This window comes from Cucurbita moschata, unplaced genomic scaffold (genome assembly GCF_002738365.1).
Source record: "Cucurbita moschata cultivar Rifu unplaced genomic scaffold, Cmos_1.0 Cmo_Scf00009, whole genome shotgun sequence".
NCBI lineage: Eukaryota > Viridiplantae > Streptophyta > Magnoliopsida > Cucurbitales > Cucurbitaceae > Cucurbita > Cucurbita moschata.
Genome location: NW_019268525.1, coordinates 2136415 through 2156239, shown reverse-complemented (window position 1 = coordinate 2156239; position 19825 = coordinate 2136415). Strand labels below are relative to the sequence as shown.

The 19825-nt window shown below is 38.0% G+C and overlaps 5 protein-coding genes across 6 annotated transcripts in view; 2 read left to right on the top strand and 3 right to left on the bottom strand.

Moving 5' to 3' along the window:
- The first annotated feature begins 303 nt into the window (after positions 1 to 303).
- Positions 304 to 1779, top strand: LOC111447990 (protein EXORDIUM-like 2). The gene has a single exon (XM_023087414.1). The coding sequence runs from the start codon at positions 526 to 528 to the stop codon at positions 1441 to 1443; it is 918 nt and encodes a 305-aa protein (XP_022943182.1). The 5' UTR covers positions 304 to 525; the 3' UTR covers positions 1444 to 1779.
- A 1140-nt stretch (positions 1780 to 2919) lies between these two features.
- Positions 2920 to 7278, bottom strand: LOC111447876 (polyadenylate-binding protein 2-like). Its single transcript, XM_023087244.1, has 6 exons — positions 7130 to 7278; positions 6894 to 6996; positions 6273 to 6343; positions 3610 to 3801; positions 3393 to 3523; positions 2920 to 3301 (listed from the first exon to the last, which is right to left on the bottom strand). The coding sequence occupies exons 1-6, from the start codon at positions 7178 to 7180 to the stop codon at positions 3253 to 3255; spliced, it is 597 nt and encodes a 198-aa protein (XP_022943012.1). The 5' UTR covers positions 7181 to 7278; the 3' UTR covers positions 2920 to 3252.
- A 602-nt stretch (positions 7279 to 7880) lies between these two features.
- LOC111446900 (splicing factor 3B subunit 1-like) lies at positions 7881 to 12088 on the bottom strand. Of its 2 annotated transcripts, none has more exons than XM_023085824.1 (2): positions 11973 to 12088; positions 7881 to 11868 (listed from the first exon to the last, which is right to left on the bottom strand). In XM_023085824.1, the coding sequence occupies exon 2, from the start codon at positions 11810 to 11812 to the stop codon at positions 8024 to 8026; it is 3789 nt and encodes a 1262-aa protein (XP_022941592.1). In that variant the 5' UTR covers positions 11813 to 11868; positions 11973 to 12088; the 3' UTR covers positions 7881 to 8023. The 2 variants fall into 2 exon arrangements, with proteins under 2 accessions (XP_022941592.1, XP_022941591.1); XM_023085823.1 differs by having other exon boundaries at positions 11968 to 12086.
- A 672-nt stretch (positions 12089 to 12760) lies between these two features.
- On the bottom strand, positions 12761 to 15419 carry LOC111446901 (dicarboxylate transporter 2.1, chloroplastic-like). Its single transcript, XM_023085825.1, is given in 5 exon segments — positions 12761 to 13091; positions 13711 to 14159; positions 14236 to 14549; positions 14631 to 15329; positions 15332 to 15419. Coding segments are annotated over 5 exon segments (1638 nt in total). The 5' UTR covers positions 15392 to 15419; the 3' UTR covers positions 12761 to 12975.
- A 2759-nt stretch (positions 15420 to 18178) lies between these two features.
- The window catches only part of LOC111446902 (bifunctional riboflavin biosynthesis protein RIBA 1, chloroplastic-like), a 2938-nt gene continuing 1291 nt past the window's right edge, over positions 18179 to 19825 (top strand). Inside the window, exons 1-5 of the mRNA XM_023085826.1 lie at positions 18179 to 18269; positions 18347 to 18647; positions 18716 to 18937; positions 19056 to 19378; positions 19621 to 19753. Of these exons, the coding sequence (XP_022941594.1) occupies positions 18220 to 18269; positions 18347 to 18647; positions 18716 to 18937; positions 19056 to 19378; positions 19621 to 19753 (1029 nt within the window). The 5' untranslated portion in view covers positions 18179 to 18219. The remainder of the gene's footprint in view (positions 18270 to 18346; positions 18648 to 18715; positions 18938 to 19055; positions 19379 to 19620; positions 19754 to 19825) is intronic.

The following is a 19825-nucleotide window of genomic DNA, read 5'->3' as shown; positions in this document are numbered from 1 at the left end:
AATGCCATGTAGTCACAAATTTTATCATCAAATTTGAAATTAGATTAAAAAAAAAAAGAAAATTATAAATTTATGAGAGAAGTTGAGTTTATTTTATAACATACCAAAAACATTTTGAAAAATAAAAAGCCAAGAAATATAGAAAAAAAAAACAAAAAAGAAAAAAAGAATAAGTGAAGAAGGCACGTGGGCGAATTACTGAAGCACAAGAGGGAAGTGGAGGGGTCGTATTACCACCACGTCTGACGCCACGTCAGATTCGATAACGGGATTTGGAAGGCACGTGAGGCTCACGCACCGAAAAATTTCCCGTCACAGCCTGTAATCAAGTTTTGGACTAACCTCACAGACCAATTCAACACGTCCACGTGTCGTACTCAGACAGCTGTCTCCTTTGTTCATATCCAAAATTCTTGTCCTATAAATAACTCGCACCATTACTTTCCCCCCTAAACTCGAAACCAAACACTCACAAAGCTCCAAATTCCGAAAGTCTATTTTCTTGTTCCAATTTTGCCCTCACTCATGGCTTCTATTTTCCATCCTGCCCTTCTCTGTTTCACTCTGTTTTCCCTCTCTGTCGCCGCCGACCGTGGTCTTGGTCGGAAACTCGCGGCGCTGGTAGAGCAACAGCCGCTGGTACTTGAATACCACAAGGGGGCTCTTTTGAAAGGGGATATAACCGTCAATTTGATCTGGTACGGCCAATTTACACCCTCGCAGCGCTCTGTAATTGTCGATTTCATTCAATCTTTGAGCTATTCTCAAGCGCCGACGCCATCGGCGAATCTCTGGTGGAAGACGACGGAGAAATACAAGCGTGGGTCGTCGAATCTCGTCGTCGGGAAGCAGATTCTTGATGAGGATTACACTTTGGGGAAGTATTTGAAGGACCTGCATCTTCGGGCATTGGTGAGGAAGGTGAATCAGTTGAATTCGGTGAACGTGGTGCTAACGGCGAAGGATGTTGCCGTTGATGGGTTCTGCCGGAGTCGGTGCGGCACGCATGGATGGGTTCATGTGGGTCGGAGCAGGGCCCGAACCACTTATGTGTGGGTCGGAAACTCAGAAACTCAGTGCCCTGGGTACTGTGCTTGGCCGTTTCATCAGCCCATTTATGGCCCTCAGACGCCGCCGTTGATCGCCCCGAACGGTGACGTTGGTATCGACGGGATAATCATCAATTTGGCCACCGTCCTAGCCGGCACTGTGACAAATCCTTTCAACGACGGTTACTTCCAGGGCCCACCGACGGCGCCGCTGGAGGCAGTATCAGCCTGCACTGGGCTATTCGGGTCCGGAGCGTACCCGGGTTATCCGGGTCAGGTTCTGGTCGACAAGGTCACAGGAGCTAGTTTCAATGCCTACGGTGCTAATGGACGGAAGTTTCTTCTTCCGGCGATGTGGGACCCTCAGACGTCTACGTGCAAGACTCTGGTGTGACGTGGCTGATGGAAGATACGTGGCCAGAGAGACAAAAATGAATCCAGGAAAATGGGTTTGCTTGCCGTATGGTTGGGGAGACGGATAAAACGCTGTCGTTTCGGGTGCTGAGGTGTAAATTTCTGTTTGGAAAATGGAGGGGATAAAAATGGAAGGAGGAAGGAAATAAATAAATAAATAAATAAATAATGTAGACTTTATTTAAATGAAAAGGAGAAAAAAAATTAAATAAAGGGAAAAAAGCTATAATCATTAGGTTGCATTTTTGTATTTGTTGTTTTCCCAAATGGGGAGGATTTCGGGGTGTTTGGTAATGGGAATAAAGTAATGATGGGAATAGAGGAGAAAAAAGAAAGGAATATATATACATATCTAATTTTAAGGCTAACATTAAATATGTGATAAAAGAGGTTATGGAATAATTGTGTTTAAATTTGGTGGGCACACAGCATTTAAAACACCTTTATTCTAAACTTTCGATTCGATTATGTCTCTAATTTAAGAGACCTTTTAATTACGTTTCTTAATTAAATAAACGTCTACCATATAAATTAAAAACTAATTTTTTTTTTGTTCTTATGAATTTAAATTTATTTTTAGAACTTGACAAATGTTTAATTAATTTATACATAAAAAAGGATAAAAACCATAGAAATTGTAATCCTTGCACCAGGTGACATTAATTCAAATATACAATTATCTATACTATATAAAAATTATTATCAAAAGTAATCCTTGAACTAAAAATCAATTAAAACATCAAACAAAAAAAAATGATGTTTGAATGAGGCATGAAATATTACAATTAGTAAAAGAAATGAGATTTTTAGAATCAAAACAAAATATGGAAAAAATTTAAAAATATGTTTAAACCTGTTTTTTAAAAGATAGTTAACACCAAATTCAAATTACGTAAATTATTATAAATATATTTGCTATTTATATAACATAAATTACTATAGTGATTAAAAATTTAGAAAACATTTATAGTAGAAGTAATAAGCTCAATTTTTTTTTTCCAGAAATTATTTAGGAATATTATTTTTATCTTGAGATATCCTCTAAAATACACAAGAATGGCTTTACGCTTAACCAAAAATTAAATGAAGGCCAGGGAAGCTCAGGGATGGGAAAAGGGACCCTTCAAGCTTTATTTATTTATTATTATTATTATTTTATAAAATAAATAATTTAATAAAAAAAATTATTACATTACATAAGCGGGAAGGAAATGAAATAGAATCATAAAGAAAACAAATAAGAACTTACAATCTATGAAGAAACAAGAATGCTAATACTAAAATCTGGAACTATGTTCAAGTAAACTAATTCAGAGAAAGCAACCAATCGAAAAATGACACTTAGGGGGATTACTCACCGGTTCGATCCCTCGATTATTGTTCTTCAAACAAGAACGAACTTCACAACTGACGGAGCAGATGGGGCAAACAAAAGTCGATAAATCTCGACACAGAATTAAATAAAAATAGCAGCAAGCACCAAATATATAAACTGTTTAGTATGCATTGCGTTGCATCGTTATTTTCAAACTCGATGCACAATTCCAAGGTGAATACTTAAATCTTAAAAGCTTACCTGCAGCAAGTCCAGAGAAGCCTTTTTCTTTACATAGTAATGGCTGCGCATGGTAGAGCTCTGTTATAGCGATTGAACCTGCATCGTGCTCGCTCACACTCCATTTCGATTTTATCCAAACATCAACTTCCATCATAATAAATAAGGAAAAGGGCATGCAGACATTTAAGTGTGATATCTCTAATTCAACAATGTCTTAAACAAAATTAGCATTCAATAGTAGGGGCCGTAACGCGTTGGCATTCTGAACCTCGGAACTTTCCTGCAACAGGTAGAGAACTATGCTAAATGACAAGGAAGAGAGTTAAAGATTCACACGGTGAGCTTGGGAAATTTGTATTGAATAATCATACCCATATCCATATGGTGCGAAGAAATAAGGAGCAGCAACATATGGGCTCCTGGATTGAGCACCCATAAATGAGTTGGGTCGGCGTGGACGATACTGCTTCATCCCAGGTATGTTTGTCCTCTTGGCAGTTACCTACAACATATAAATTCAGTTTTGTCCGACAATGTGCAGTAGGAGAATCTTAAACTACCACTAATCAAGTAATTTATTAAGTTCACCTTCAGCTGTCGACCATGTAGTTCTGATTCATTCAGAAGAAGAGCCTCTTGAACAGCTTCGGGCTCAAGGAATTCAACATACGCGTAACCCTTCGGCTGCCCAAACTTATCTGTGCGAATAGTAATTCTGTTTACAGTTCCACATGTCTGGAAATGTTGCTGTACTTCTTCTGGGGTACATGAGTAGTCAACCTGTTCCAATTGAAGCTTAAAACATTTATCATATCACGAAAAAAGCAACAAAAAAGGGCTTGCATAGTCAATTTCTATTAGTTTACTTATTTTATATAAATATTAATATAAAGTAAATCTCACTAATATTTTTTAATCAATAAAATACAGCACACATATTAATAATTACTGTATGGAGAAATTTTCTTCAGGAAAGCAAGTTATTAATTGAAATATAAGCAGCAAGTCTGTTGTCACAAGTTCTACACAATCTCTCAGCTATCTTCTTCACATAAAAATATCAAATATTCACTGAAATGAATACGTATTATACACATCAACCCTGTAAAGAACCAAGTTGGGTTCCAATCATTCATAACAATAGGTCCCCTAATAATTCCAATTCGCCCATTCACAAGAGGACAATCAACCACCATGTAACTCTAATTCCTTCATATTCGTTCTTGTAAATCCTGGATGACTAATAATTTTTTTGACACGTGATTATAATAGAATGTGTGTTCATCACACGACAATGACAATGTATTGGTTAATTACTTACCATTTTTCTGATTTCATACTAAGGAAGGTATTAATTTCATAACCTATTCGAAAGCTTTAAAGTTAAAATTGACTGCGTGGGCTAATTACAAGGAAAAAGTGAGTAATTCCCAAAAGTAGACATAGAAACATAAAAGCTTCCCTACTTTTGCATTTTTCCTTTCCTTGATGGATTAAGGGTGGGGAGACAGCATAATGAGAGATATTTGGAGGCCCTCACCATAGATTGTAAATCACTTAAACAAAACTGGAACAGTAGTCACCAATGCTGGCTTCAACACAAGACAATAACATACCTTAGCGCCATAGCTAGTCCTCCTTAGTTATGAATGCACATAACTTCCCTTCAACACTTGTCGAGTCCTCTCCTCATTCCAGTTCAATCAAGCAAACCAGTAAAACTTCTGCTGACTTTATCCATAGTCGAGCATACCCTTATTCTAGTGAGTTTGCTCTCTTCTTTTTTTACCAATCCCCTTTCCACATTACCCACATGGCCTCGAACTTGAGACATGTTATATTGACAGAATCCCAGCCCACCCAATCAGCCAACAAGGCACGACAAACTACAAGACATTTAGGTATATCTTTTCTTCTGGTTAACTCATCTCAACATTTTCCCACACTCTCTTTTCAAAGGATTCAACCGAACTTCTACCCTCTTGAAAATTTTACACCTGGAATTTATCACCTTTTTTTTTTATCTACTCCTTTTTTTAGGACAAGACACTTTTTTAAAATATAGATAGGTAGTTTATAACATATCAGAGAATTTCCAACTTCAGCAATTGGTAATCAGAAAACCTGATGAAGTAAGCCTAGCCTGTAATTGCAGTCAAACACAGGAGTCAAATGAGGCTAGAAACACCAGCATGCTAAAAATTTCAAGCACAGTGCAGGAATGGGTCATCTATAAAACTTAAATAGAAACTCTCTGAATTGAGTTTATAGCAATAATCTCTAAAGAAAATGTCCCATGGAACATAAGTAGTTATGGGCCTCAAAGCTCTTAAAAGGAAGAGCGATAGATAATAATACAATGATCCCTCCTAACATCACTAAAATAGTACTGCTTGCAACCAACGGATCAACATCCTCAAAATGGAAGGCATCATCCTACCTCTTCCAAAGACATGAATGATATGTACCAAAATAAACAAAAACTCATGGCTAACTGAAATTCAATAAACCTTAATGACCCTACTGGGAATGAACAGACCCCCAAGGAATGAAGGTCAGTTAGTTGAAGTGCAAGAATTAAATAAACGGACTCAAAGAAAACCAATCTCAAAAAACTCTTTTAATTGTTAAACAAAGAACATAGTTTTCTGTAGGTACCTTCTCTAAAAGAAGAACAAGTCTAAGCTTCCCCATCATAACGACTTAAAATGTTAGAACTAACAAATTCTGTAATAATATGAGGTAGTGTAAAAAATTAATGTTAAAGTATTTCAAACAATGAAACAACTAAGAAAATGGAGAGAAGGGTTAAATTAATGGCATTCATGTGTTTCCCTCCGTAAGCTACTAGAGTTGATAAATTGATGGCTGCATTCCAATCACAAATTGAAATTAACCGCACATGACTTGATTTCATGAAAGAAAGAATAACTGGAATCCAGCCCTCTATACGAACTAGCTACACCCCATACAAAAAACCAAAAGAGGCCCCCCAATGTCATACATTGTGAAGATATAAGAATCGGTTAGTTTGTCATTAAATGGAAATGTATAGCCTTCCTCTTTAGGTGAGCTAAGTCTCTAACAGAAACAAAGCTGATATTGTTCAAGAATTTAACATGGACAAAAAGAATCCCTTCACCCATAAATCAAAATTCAACTAATCATGTAGTATGAGTGACAAAGCAAGCGACACAACAGCATTAATATGAAAAAAATAATAATGTTAGTCAGGGATAAAGAGAACGTACATTGCCAACAAACACTGACCGTGCATCCACTTCCTCCCTGTTTGCTTGACTTGCAGCAGAACTTGCTGGATCTAGCGAAACAAAAAGTGGTGAAATATTTGACGATAACAGACAAATTTGAACTTTTCAAGTAAGCGTATGTATTTAGGTAAAAAAACATGTACTGGATAATCAACACAGAAGAAAGTCTCCATAATTGACATGACTACGATTCTGATCTCAATCCCAAAGTTGGTATTTTTTTCAAAGAACAAAAATCAGTACACTAGCCAACTTCTCTTAATTAGAAACTACCACTATGATCAAGATGAAAACTAATCATCTCTAAATAGCGGATAGTCCAAAATCCGGTTGCTCAGTTACTGCATCGCTCCAATACAAAATCCAAATGCACCTAGTTCTTCCAAGATTAGGTATTTCCTAAACATTTTCAGTTCGCATCCGATCAAAAGACGACCTTCAGGATCAAAGAAATACCAATTCCAGCCCAAAACTCGACTTACTAATTCAGTATTCACTAAAAAGGATCCATGAAAGACAATCTTAAATAAGCACACACCGGACAGGCTTCACAAAAACACAAAAAAAACCTCACAAAAGCGAAGAAGAGCAGAAACCAACCTTGTAGAGAACTCATCTCCTTCTCGACCTTGGCCTGCATCTCACGTAGGGCAGCAGCTTCACTTTCCATCTCTTTCAACCGTTTCGTCATGTCGTCCAACTCCTGAAAGCCGATTACAAGGCACAAAGCACGAGAAAAGAAAGGAATTAGGGTTTATAGTAGGCTGAAAGTAGTCAAGGACTGATGAATAAGAATCGAAATAAAAGAGAAAAAGGATTGAAAAGGAAAAACGAACCGCCGTATCGTTGAGGTCCGAGCCAATCATGTCGAAGTCTTCGTGCTCCATGGATTCTCCTCCGTCCCTCCGCCCCTTCGTCTTTCTGAGTTTATCTCCCTCTCCTCTTCCACGCTAAGTGAGTTGCAGTAACTTCGGGTTAAAACCGACTCCTATTTTCTATTTTCCTTTTTATTTTTTTAATTAATAAGTGCAAAATAAAAATCCGAGTTAATTTCATTATATTTATTTTCCAAGTTAAAATCATTATTTTAACATTAAAAACTTTTACCTTTTTTCTTTAAATGGATCACTTCCTTTACTCACTTTTTTACGTCATAAATGGAAGTGTTTAAGGCCGACTTTTATCGTAAAATTCTCAATTTATTTTTATAAAAATTTTAATATAATATATTTTTTTAAAAATATTCATTTCAAAGTTCTATTCATATATAATTTTATAAAAATATAAAATATCTTAATAAATCAAATAATATCTTATAAGATAAATTTTTAAAAACTCAAATTTCGTATTTGACATTTAAAAATAATAATATATTTATTTACTAACAAGATAAAAGAGACACAAAAATATCGTGTTTAAATGTTAATTCAATAGGGTCGGACTGAGACAAAGAATATAATTTTCATCCCTATCCGTTTAGCTCACGACTCATTTTATCACCTCACAGGTTAAATGGACATATCGAGTGATTAACTTAAATTTTCGTACTTAAATCTAAATACAATACAAGATTTAAAAAAAAAAAAAAAAAAAAAAACCCATTTTAGTTAAGCAGCATTGGAACAAGCAAATGATATGATGTTCATAACTGTATTAATATCACATGGCAATGGAAACAAAACCTTCTGGGAAGAACAGCTAAGAACCCAAAACGCTCAACAACATGAACATCAGATGAACATCACCAGTTCCGGTCGGCTGTACACATTGTTGTCTCCATCCTCTAATGCTGGATAAGCTGCAACAAGAGTATCCTGACCACCAATGTACAGTGAGTTATAGATTTTCCAGTATACTTCTCGGACTTTCCGAGCCGGGTGGAAAAGCCCCTGCAGGCAGTAGTTCAGCACAACAGCTGCGCCCAATGCCACCCTCATTCCTTCAATTGCTTCCATAACGGCGTTTATCACGTGTGGCGATGTTTCAAATATGTTCGGCCATACGTAGTTCAGCAAGTGGACTAACGCATCCTCACAACCTAAACCAGCAACTCCTAGAGCCATGTGTTTCACAGCAGAGGCTGCGGTTTGTCTGTGTACCAAGTCTCGATCCATAAGAGCATCCTCGAGCAATGGCGTCACTGCATAGATATAATCCTTTCCCATTTCGCCGATATACTCGAAAAGGAAAGAGAGAGACTTCAACACACCATTTTGCACATTAAGCTCAGGCACACGATACTCGTTCATTAGAGCAGGCAGAACTGTGAAAGGCGAACAGGTTTCTGCAACTATTGCAATTGCAACAGTCGTGCAAACACGATTCTGACGCTCCTGCACTTTTAGATTGTTCAACAAAGTTGCTAAAACATCTTGTGGTCCAATGGCTTTAGCAATATACCCGAAAGTGTTAACCGTAGCTCGACGGATACCCTTCTTGTGAGCTTTGAGCATCTCAAGCAACTCAAAGCAGATCCTCATCCATTCTCTAGCTGGAACAAACTCGGCACCACGATCAGCAATACGACCAACAAGATCAATGCAGTTCTCTTGCACTTTCTCATGTCTGTTCTTCAAAATTGGTGTTAATCTGGGAAGCAAATCTTTGATCGGAGGCGTCATCTTCGTCATACCAATAACATTCACAATAGCCTTGAGAGCTCCCAGAATCGAACCCAGAACTTCTGGATATTCTTCTCCCAAATACTCGTACAAGACGACTCCAAGATGGCCCATGAGTTGTTCCTCTTGGCACTGCTTCATGACAACTGCAATCCTTGAAATAAGATCAGCTGCCTGCTGCCTCACCTTTGCACTCTTGTTATTCAATCGCCACTTTATGGTACCACAAATCTGGGGAAGATATGGCTTTACTCTCTGCCCAAGAGAATTGACAACTGCGCCAAACCCATTAAGCATCACATTAGCATCATCACTGGTCTGCTCTTGGAAGGCATAAAGAATCCCATCAATCAACAGCTCTTCTAATCGAGCATCAATATCGGACGCACCCAAGTTTGCGACAACTTTTTCTATCGTTTCCATAACCATTCTTCTATAAGGTTCACTTTCATCCTTGAGATCTTCAACAACTCGACCTACGATATCAGCAACACCTACTTTATTTGCTATCTCAACAGTTGTGTCCACAAGTTGTTTGTAATTCCTTCGATCTAAAGCCATTCTACGAACCCAGAAGTTCCTAAAAAACTCCGGGAGAATATCGTTACGGATATAATCGGCCTCTACTCCCTCAGTGCTCACACACTGCTTGACCACTTTCAGAACAATTTTCTTCATTTCTTCATCTGGTGATTGGAACTCACGAATCAGAATGTACATCACTTCCTTTGTATAGTAGCAAGCATACAGTGCATCCATCAAGGGAATAATAAAACCAATTGCCTTCAGGAATGCAGCCAACACCTTACCACGGTGCGACCTAATACCCTTCCACAGCGGCTTCAATACCGAGTCAAAGCTTTCGATACCATATGGGGCTGCAGCCTCAGCAAGTGCAGCTAGAGACAAAGCAGTAATTGTTCTCACCTTCTGGTTTTCGTCATTGAGACCATGTTCTATAATTTCTACAAGAGACCTAAGATGAGGTAGGACAGCACAACCAATGAGAATGGCAATCTGCTGAACAATCTTAATTCCAGTATGACGTGCTTGCCATGATTTTTTACTTTGACACACAGCTTTCAAAAATGGAAGAAGGGCAGGAATTCCAAGGGCAGAAGCAACAACACTAAAAGCCCTTGCAGTGGTGTTCCTAACATATTCATCAATGTTGTCAATATCTGGACGCATTGCAGCGATCATAGTAGCCAAACCAGCGGCTTTACTAAGGTTGGAAATAATTTCTCTACCTTCTACACGTGCATAGTAATCCTCATCAATCAACAATGGTTCAATCACAACAAGAATTTTGTGCACGTATGGACGAACCAATTCATCCAATTTATAAAGCACTCTGTCAATAACTTTAACCAAAAGATGCCTTTCCTGGTCCTCCAGAGTAGGCTGCATAAGAAGTGGCAGAATGCGGTTGAACAATGGGCCTGCACCAAACTCACGAGCTTTATCAGTAAGCTGTCGTAAAGCCGTTTTCCTTTGAGGAGGTGTTCCATTCTTAACCTTGAGCAAGAGCTTCATAATCTTCCTTTCTTTCTGTTCTTCTGGAGACAATTCCTCCTCATCTTCCTCATTCAACAATGCCCCAAAGTATTGGTAATCCTCAGGCTTCATGAATGGCAAACCACCAGGTGCTTCCTTTGGAACGTCGAACTGCTGGCCACGATTCTCCTCTGGAATGGCATAAAGAGGAGTTCCCATTGGAGTTGGCGTGGCGAGCAACTTCCTTGCAGGTGTTCGAATTGGCACATAGGAAGCAGGAGGGTCCAGAATCTTATATCCCTCTTGTGGAAACATGGCATCAAGTTCTTCATCACTCAATGGGCGGTTCCTCTCCTCAATATCTCTCTCCCACCTCATCAAATTGTACTGCTCAGGGGTCATTGGGCCACGCAAATTGACAGCCCCAGGTGTTGGGGTAGCCAACTCAACCCCTCCAACAGGAGTCACACCAGGAGTAAATGCAGCAGCAGGGGTTGCTCCAGCCATTGGAGTTGCACTTCCCATTGTTGCGGGGGTCTCATCCCAACGCGATCTCTGCCTTTTTGGAGTTGGTGTAGCCATTCCAGCAAGTTTTGGAGTTGCATCCCAAGTCATTCCAGCGGGAGTTGCACCAGGCGTAACACCACCTGCTGGAGTTGCATCCAAATCAGCCAACCTCCCTGGAGTTGGAGTCTCATCCCACCTATTCCTTCTCCCCACACCAGGAGTAGCATCCCCCACTCGCCCTGGTGTCGCATCCCACCTTCCAGGTGTTGTATCAGGCAAATCCCAATCCGAGGTCTTGGCTTTTTTTGCTCCACCATCATCCTGCGATTGATCCCACCGATTCCTCCTCTTCTGAGGCGCTGCAGCTGCTGCAGCCGACTCCTTCGGCTTCTCTCCAGAAGCTTTAGCAGCCTCCTCTTCTTCCTTCTTTTTAGCTATAGCTCTTAACGTCTCCTCCCTCTCCCTCTTCAACGCCTCTTCTCTCATCACCTCCGCATAAGTCCGAACAGACGGGTCCGGCGTCTTTTCACCGGCAGCAAACGCATCGTGGCGCTCAGGCGATATAACCCTATTCAACCTACGTTTCCTATAATCATCCTCTCTATCAATAATCCTCTGCGGCTTCTTAAACCCCATATCATCATCTTCTTCGCCACCTCTAGGCATCTCCTTCAACAGAGACTTAGGGGCCGTATACGATGCCAACTTCCGAGCAACCTCATTGTCCAAAGCCTCGAGGTTCTCATCATCCTCATTAACCGGGATGGAGGTCACATAACCCGCTTTATCATTATCACCATAAAGATCAGTATCGAAGGTCACTGAATTGAGAGAAGCCAACTGCTGCTCCATCTTCTTCCGCTCCTCCTGGGTTTTAGCTATTTCTAAATCCATGACTTAACCCCTTTCAACCCAGTAATCGGAATCCGGCGAAGTTTTTCGTGGATAAACTATAAAGGATTTCAGTAAAAAAAATTGTGGTAACGTAGAGATCCAAAAACGAAAAAAATTGAAGAGGATTGAGCGCGAAGATATGGCAATGAACTGACCTGACCTGAATCAAAGTTGCGAAACCCTTTCTTCTTCTCTGCAATGAAATAAAAAAAATCGGATATATTTTTAGGGCTTCGCGACGAGAAGAAATGAACGCCAAAATCCCTCTTTCTTCTCTTGGGATTTTTTTTTAGATGTGGCGGACGACTCCCAACTGATTACATTAATGGGCCGGGTCGAACTTTTCCGGCCCAACTCCCGGAAAATAATGGTTTGTTAAAAATAAAAAAAAATCGTTTGTTAAAATAAAAATACTTTAAAAATTCATTTGTTAAAATAAAAATACATTTGTTGGGATATTACCATTTTATTCTTAAGATTTTCTACTTTATATATTTTTTAGTGAAAAAGTTTAATATTTTTCCAAATTTAAAAAACTAAAATCATATTTAACAATTTTCTTTTTATTACCATTTACTTTCTTTTTTAAATTCAATTATTTTCTTATAATTTTAAAGAAAATAATAGTTTGAGTACTACATTTAATAAAAATTAGGTTTAAATAATTTTGTACTTATTACAATAGGATGATTTGAAAATTATTGGAAAAAAAAAATTATTTCACAAATATCATCGCCCTTCTCTTGTACAACGAAACAAAACATTTTTTTATAAGAGTTTGAAAATCTCTTCTACGTTTTAAAATAGAGATTGACCACTATGGGTAATGAGCTAAAATAAATAATATCAATCGGTTTTAAGGAACCAAAAAATTAATTTTTCACAACCAAAATTGATCGAGTAAGAGTCAACTTTAGTTCAACGTTCACTTCAACCGTTCCCAACTAACTCTCACTTATAATTGCGAATAAAGTTTGGTTGTGACATCAAAAGAGAATTAGATTCATGGTAATGGTTAGACGTAGCAAAATTTAATCTAAATCCTAGGCAGTGCTACCCTTAGGGCGAGAGGAGATGGAATCAAATTGGGTACATAAAAATTGGAGTATCAGTTGTGTGCCCCGAAGCCAGGGCATGTGCAGCAAAAAAAAAGACTTTCATGGTCAGTACAGACCCAGAATCTTCCACCAAATGCAACCAAATACAGTCCAGATTGTACCGTTTATGAGCGCCATTGCTAAACCGACTTTGAATACATCTCTTAGCTCAACGAAACCCCCTGTTCCAATGAACAGACAGACACACAAACATATCAGTTGATGTTAGGATTGAAGACATCATTGTCTGAATTTAAAGATGTTTCGTGTAACGGTCTAAGTCCACCACTAGTAGATATTCTAGCGAGAGGTTTCCACACCCTTATAAAGAATACTGACACTAGTTTTACTCTCCAACCAACGTGAGATCTCACAATCCATCCCCTTTCAAGGCCCAACGTTCTCACTGGCACTCATTCCCTCTCCCATCGATGTGGGATCTCACGATTCATCCCACTTCGAGGCTTAGTGTCCTTGCAATGGGCGGTGTGCTAGCGAGGACGTTGAGTCCCGAAAGGAGGTGGACACTAGGCAGTGTGCTAGCGAGGACACTAAGCTCGGAAGGTTATGTGTCCCTGAAAGGAGGTGAATTGTGAGATTTCATATTGATTATAGAGGGGAACGAGTGCTAATGAGAATAGCCCTATTGCAAGATCTTATGTCGGTTGGAGAGGGGAACCAGTGTCATCATTCTTTACAAGAGTGTGGAAACCTCTCCCTAGAAGATGCGTTTTAAAGTCTTGAGAAGAAGCTCAAAGAGAACCGTATAGATTAGCGGAAAATAAAAATAAAAGGGCATACCTCCATAGTAAACAGCAGCTTGGCCACTGCTATAATGAGTCAATGCACCAAAGAGATTAGTGTTATAAGCCAACGCCAAAGCAGCCAACACACCAGGCACCTTAGCAGCCAAGTGCATAGCAAGGAACGCCGAGTACAAAGCAGCAACATGACCAGTCTGGCTAGCAAACAAGTAATGAACAAAGAAATACAACACCTGAAGAATAGCCAACGCAGCAGGCCAGCTGAGCGACATAGACTTCAGCAAATCCGCCACAGAATTCGACATCCAACCGACAAGACCGAGCGTCGTCAACTGTCCCGCCATGCCCACAAGAACACCAAACCAAGCCAAAGTATCCCAAGCCGACTTCTCAGACAAACAATCATCCCAATCAAGAACACCAAGACTAAGAAGCACAGACAAACCAATCATAGCAGCCACAACACTAGCCATTTTAAGTTTCTCACTGAAAGTAAATCAAAACAAGCTCAGTTCATAACTAAAAACGACAATAAAAAGACAGCAACAAGAACACTGCATACCCAGCAATCCATAAAGACACAGCAACAAGCATAGTACCAACCATGAACCATTCATTCTTGGTGACAGGACCCATAGCCTCCAATTTTCTAGCAGCCATGGCTGGAGCTTCTGGCGTGTTTTTGGTCTCTGGAGGAAACAGCTTATATAAGATTGCAGGCGTTGCCAATAGACCAATGATGGCAGGGACACAAGCAAACTTAGCCCATGTAAGCCAAGGGCTAGATATTTGCACACCGAGCTGCTCAGCCAGTTTAATACACAACAAATTTTGAGCAGCAGCCGTTAAGAACAGGGCACTAGAGTTACCAGCACTCTGCCACAACCAAGTAATAACAGATTCAAGAACAGATTCAATAACAGATTCAAGAACAGAGTCAAGAACAGAGCAACAAACCTGAAACTGAGACTGAACGAGATACGCGCCAATCTTTTTAGAAGAAGGGTCGTTCGGCTTGCTATCAGCAGCGAGCGACAAGGATTTAATGATGGGCAAGAACACACCACCAGCCCTGGCGGTGGTGCTCGGCATAGCAGGAGCTATCAAAGCCTCACTAATCGTTAACCCATAAGACAAACCAAGCGTGCTCTTGCCCATCCATTTAACAAAATATGTCGCGATTCGATCCCCCAATCCAGTTTTGACAAACCCACGAGCGAAAAAGAAGGAAATCACAATCAACCAAATAACCTCACTAGTAAAGGCATTAAAAGCAGCAGAAAACGTCAAAGTTTTAGTAACAACAGTCACAGTTAAGCCAAGAATCGCCCAAGCACCCACCGGCAAGGGATTCAAAACAAGGCCAGTAATCGTCGACAAGAAAATGGCGAGCAACTGCCACGCTTTTGTTGAAACCCCCGCCGGTTTTGGGACGGCGAAACGAACAATGATGCCAATAGCAACCGAAATCAGAAATGGGATTGGCTTAGCGCCTTGTTTGGGAGGTGGGTTCGGCGGCGACAGCTGATTATCCGGCGATTGAGAGGCACTGGTTGGCATTGGATTTGGTCGACACAGCTTCGGATTAAAGAACAGATTCAAAAGTGGTTGAAAAAGCGAAATCGATCGTAATAAATTTGAAAGAAAATGCAATAAATGGAATAATGGATCGAAAAGGAAGAGATAGTGGAGACAGATCGGAGTGCAAAATTTTCCATAAGAAACAAGTGGAGAGAGATGTTTGATAGACAACGACGGTAGAGAAACAGAGACAGCGCAGCTGAACGAAGTCAGTGTAAAAACATAGCACTTTTCCACGTGGCTATACCTCATTTGTCCACGTATTCTCACTTTTTTTCTTTTTGGCAAGGTACTTATTCCAAAATTGTTATATGATTATGACATAATCAATTTCAATTTATTAATTACCTTATAATTTTTTTCCTCTCTTATTTAATAATGAAAATTCAACGTTTTCATTAATTATTTTACAACTTTTGTTATCTCTCTTATTTAGCAAGTCGTTATTTGTTTTTTTAGTAAAATATTATTATTTATTAATATTAACCAATTGTTTTGAATAAAATAAATAGTAATAAAAATAATTATAATTTAATTATTGATTATTATTACGATATTAAAAACATATATTTACGAAGAGCCTCCAATACCACGACATAGAGGATGAAATGGCAGAAGTTTTGAATATTCAAGAGAATGATCCAACAAAATGGGTCGTTAATCGTTACGATAGGTGTCAAGTGGAAGTATCGTGATGGATGTAATCGAGACATCCTAACAGACCGATAGACTTGAACCTTATTTTTATATGACCCGATCAATTTAAATAATAATAATTATTATTTTTAATTTAAACAATATTAATTTATTATTATTACTAATCTTGTCCACTTATGCTAGATTTAAATTATGTAAGGGACAAAAGTCTTTGGCACTGGAATTCAGGCAACTAACACTTAATATAGTAACATAATCTTTATTGGTAAAATAAAATTTTAAAATAAAGTCTAAAACCATAATATATCATATATAAATATAAAGTAGCTTGGACTCTTAATAAATGTATTGAAATCATGACATTAATTAATTATTTCTAAAATGAACGTTATCACGATAGAGATAATGAAGTATTTTACTGTAACGATTCAACTTTTTTAACATTTATTCAATACGCTCAAACCAGTCAAAAGAATCTAATTGGGATGGGTCAAGTTTTAGTCGAATTGGTCCAGCTAAACCAGATGGCACTGGTCAAACTGAACCAGTCGAATTGGTTTGCTAGAACCAGTTCATTCGTAGCTACAAAGGCATACGATTTCCTTCGGTATTTATTTATCGTTTTAGTTTTTATCTCAAGTGGACTCGATTTCTTTCACGATTGGCTTCAGTTCCTTCCATTGATTGTACACGAATTCAATCGAAGAACGTTTTCGAATTTTTCAACCTTCCGACAAGATTCCTTCGAAGCTCCAATCACAGTCCACCATTTTTCATTTAAATTGCAATCACATTCTCTCTCGAACCAATTTTAACATTCAGATAAATTTGATTCAATTAAATTATTTTATTAAAAAAAATAAATAAAATATAAAGTAAATCAAAGAATTAAAAAATATAAGGTTAATTAATTGAACGAATTACAATAACACGTAGATCGAAAAATATTATGTATTAACCAGTTAATATTAATCTTATAATTTTCACCCGTGCGATCAATATAATTTAAGAACGAACGCACGAAAAATTATAATATGAACACGAACAGATAAAGTTTTGTATCACAAAGTCCACTTAAAAGCAAACAAATAAAAAGAAGCTTTTTAGTTTAGGGTTTAGGGTCTAAGGCGTGAAATTGTTTCCGATAATTGATTAATGAAAAAGACATCCACTAATAACATTTCGAATTCAACTATTTTTCTTCTAAATTCTCGTAATATATGAAAAATTACTAAAATACCCTTATACTACTTTTACTTCTCCACTATCGATAATCATTATCGACCATCACTGAAATCCTCTACCGACCACCATCCACTCTTGCTAATGGCATAACTCCCACCACTACTTCCATTATCCACTGCCATCGAGCACGAGATTTAGTTGTTGTCCATCGACACCTTCTTACCGATAATCACTTTGCTAATCATCATTAGCAATCATATTATCTTATAAATTTTTGAAATTATCATTTTTAATTTTAAACCATTTTTTTAAAATATATTTAAAAGAAAATTGCATCTAAACAAACGGGCCTTCTATTACTATTAATTATATTTGGGCCCCAAACCATGGGTCAGAAATAAATATTGGGCCTTCTAGTACTAATATTTGGGCCCAAACCATGGGTCAGTTATAAATATTGGGCCTTCTATTACTAAAATTTGGGCCCCAAACCATGGGCAGATATAAATATTGGGCCTTCTAATACTAACATTTGGGCCCCAAACCATGGGTCAGAATAAATATTGGGCCTTCTATGACTAATATTTGGGCCCCAAACTATGGGCCAGAAATAAATATTGGGCCTTGAGTATAATTAAACGCAAAACTCATGTAAAATTATAAAATTATCAAAATAATGAACATTTTTAAGGTTTAAACTACGATTCTACTAGGGATGGTATCATTTTTATTTTAATTTTTCGTTTTAATAATCTGAAAATAATTAAATAATTTTTTTTAAAAAATAATCTTAAAAAGCTCTTCCCTTTCATGCCTTCTTTCTCTCTCATGGGGGTATGACTCATGCCTTCTCTCTCCTAATCACCCATGAGTATTTTTTTCTTATAAAATATATAATTAAAACTAATAATATTTTCACAATTTTTTTAAAAATTTTATTTTTAATAAAATAATAATCCAAAGTTAAAACTTTAATTTTTGTATTATTTAATTCATTTCTTAAAATTATAAAAAAATTTAATAGAAATTATTTATTTAAAAAATTATTCTTGGTGCCTGTATAAATAAGAGAACTTTTGAAACTTTATAATTGGGCTTCCAATAAGAACTTTGAGTATTAACAATGGCTTTCACAAGCTTTTCTTGTCAACTTACGACTCCCATTTCGGTTCGGTAAGTCCAATTATTTGACTCGTTCGTTCGTAACTCATCGTTCGTACGTTAGTTATTTGATACATGTTTTCATGCAGACGATCGAAAGACCTTCAAGCTTACGCAACCATCAACCATGTCAAACCCTACACGAAAAAGGGTTTTAGCCCTGCGTCTCAATTTCCCTCCGTTTTCAAACCTTCTAAACTCTTTCTTGCTACCGATCACTCAATTCAACTTAGAGACGGAGTTATCATGTCGTCTTTCAATGTTAATGCTAATTCTATGGTCGTCGACGAAGATGGCCATCCAATTTCAGCTGAGGAGTCTGATCTCGACCGTCCGACCAAAGGGTTTTCGTCTATCGAGGAAGCTATCGAGGATATCAAATTGGGAAAGGTGGTAGAAGTCGTTAATGTCGTTGTCGTTGTCAAACGGAGGGCTTATTTGTGTTTTTTTTTATGTAGATGGTGGTGGTTATTGACGACGAAGATAGAGAAAACGAAGGAGATTTGATAATGGCGGCGGAGGCGATGACGTCGGAGGCAATGGCGTTCATCGTAAAACATGGAACGGGGATTGTCTGTGTCGGAATGAAAGGGGAAGATCTTGAGAGGTTGAAGATACCATTAATGGTGGATGACAAGCATAATGAAGAGATGCTCTCCACTGCTTTTACTATCACAGTGGTAAATACATTTTATTTGTCTCGAGCGTTTTGCAGCTTATTCTCGAACGGAGATTTATCTCGAGATTGATCTTCGGTGAAGTTTTTACATATTTTTTCTCACTTACAAACTTGTAAAGGATGGAAAAAACGACACAACGACCGGAGTTTCGGCGAGCGACAGGACGGCGACGGTGATGGCATTGGCATCAAAACACTCGAAACCTTCGGATTTTAAACGGCCTGGCCATATCTTTCCCCTCCGATGCAGAGAAGGCGGGGTTTTGAAGAGGCCAGGTCACACTGAAGCCTCCGTCGATCTTGTCGAGCTCGCCGGATTTAACCCTGTCGGAATTCTTTGCGAGATCGTCGACGACGATGGCTCCATGGCTAGGCTCCCAAAGCTTCAGGACTTTGCTCGCCTCCATAATCTCAAAATCATCTCCATTGCAGACTTAGTCAGGTTAATTTTTATTTTACCCTCTTTAAACATGTGATTTTAATTACCATAAAAGTAAATTTAACAAATTTAACATTATTTTCAAACATAATTCACTGTAATTTTTTTTTTTAAAACGAATATAGAAATCATTTAAAATGTTTTTTTAGAAGAAATATTTTAACTAAATCTTCCATATTTACTTTTTTAAAAAATAAAAAAACAGTTTAAAAAAAAAAAAAAAAAAAAAATTGAGGGTGTCGCAGGTACAGGAGAAAGAGGGAGACATCAATTGAGCGGGTTGGAGCTCCGACAAGAATGCCGACAACATGGGGAACATTCAATGCCTATTGTTACAAATCCACCATAGATGGCATTGAGCATATTGCAATGGCCAAGGTAATAAAAACGGGGGACGATACCGTTCTAAACAAATTCAAGTCGGTTTACGATTTTTTTTTTTTTTTTTTT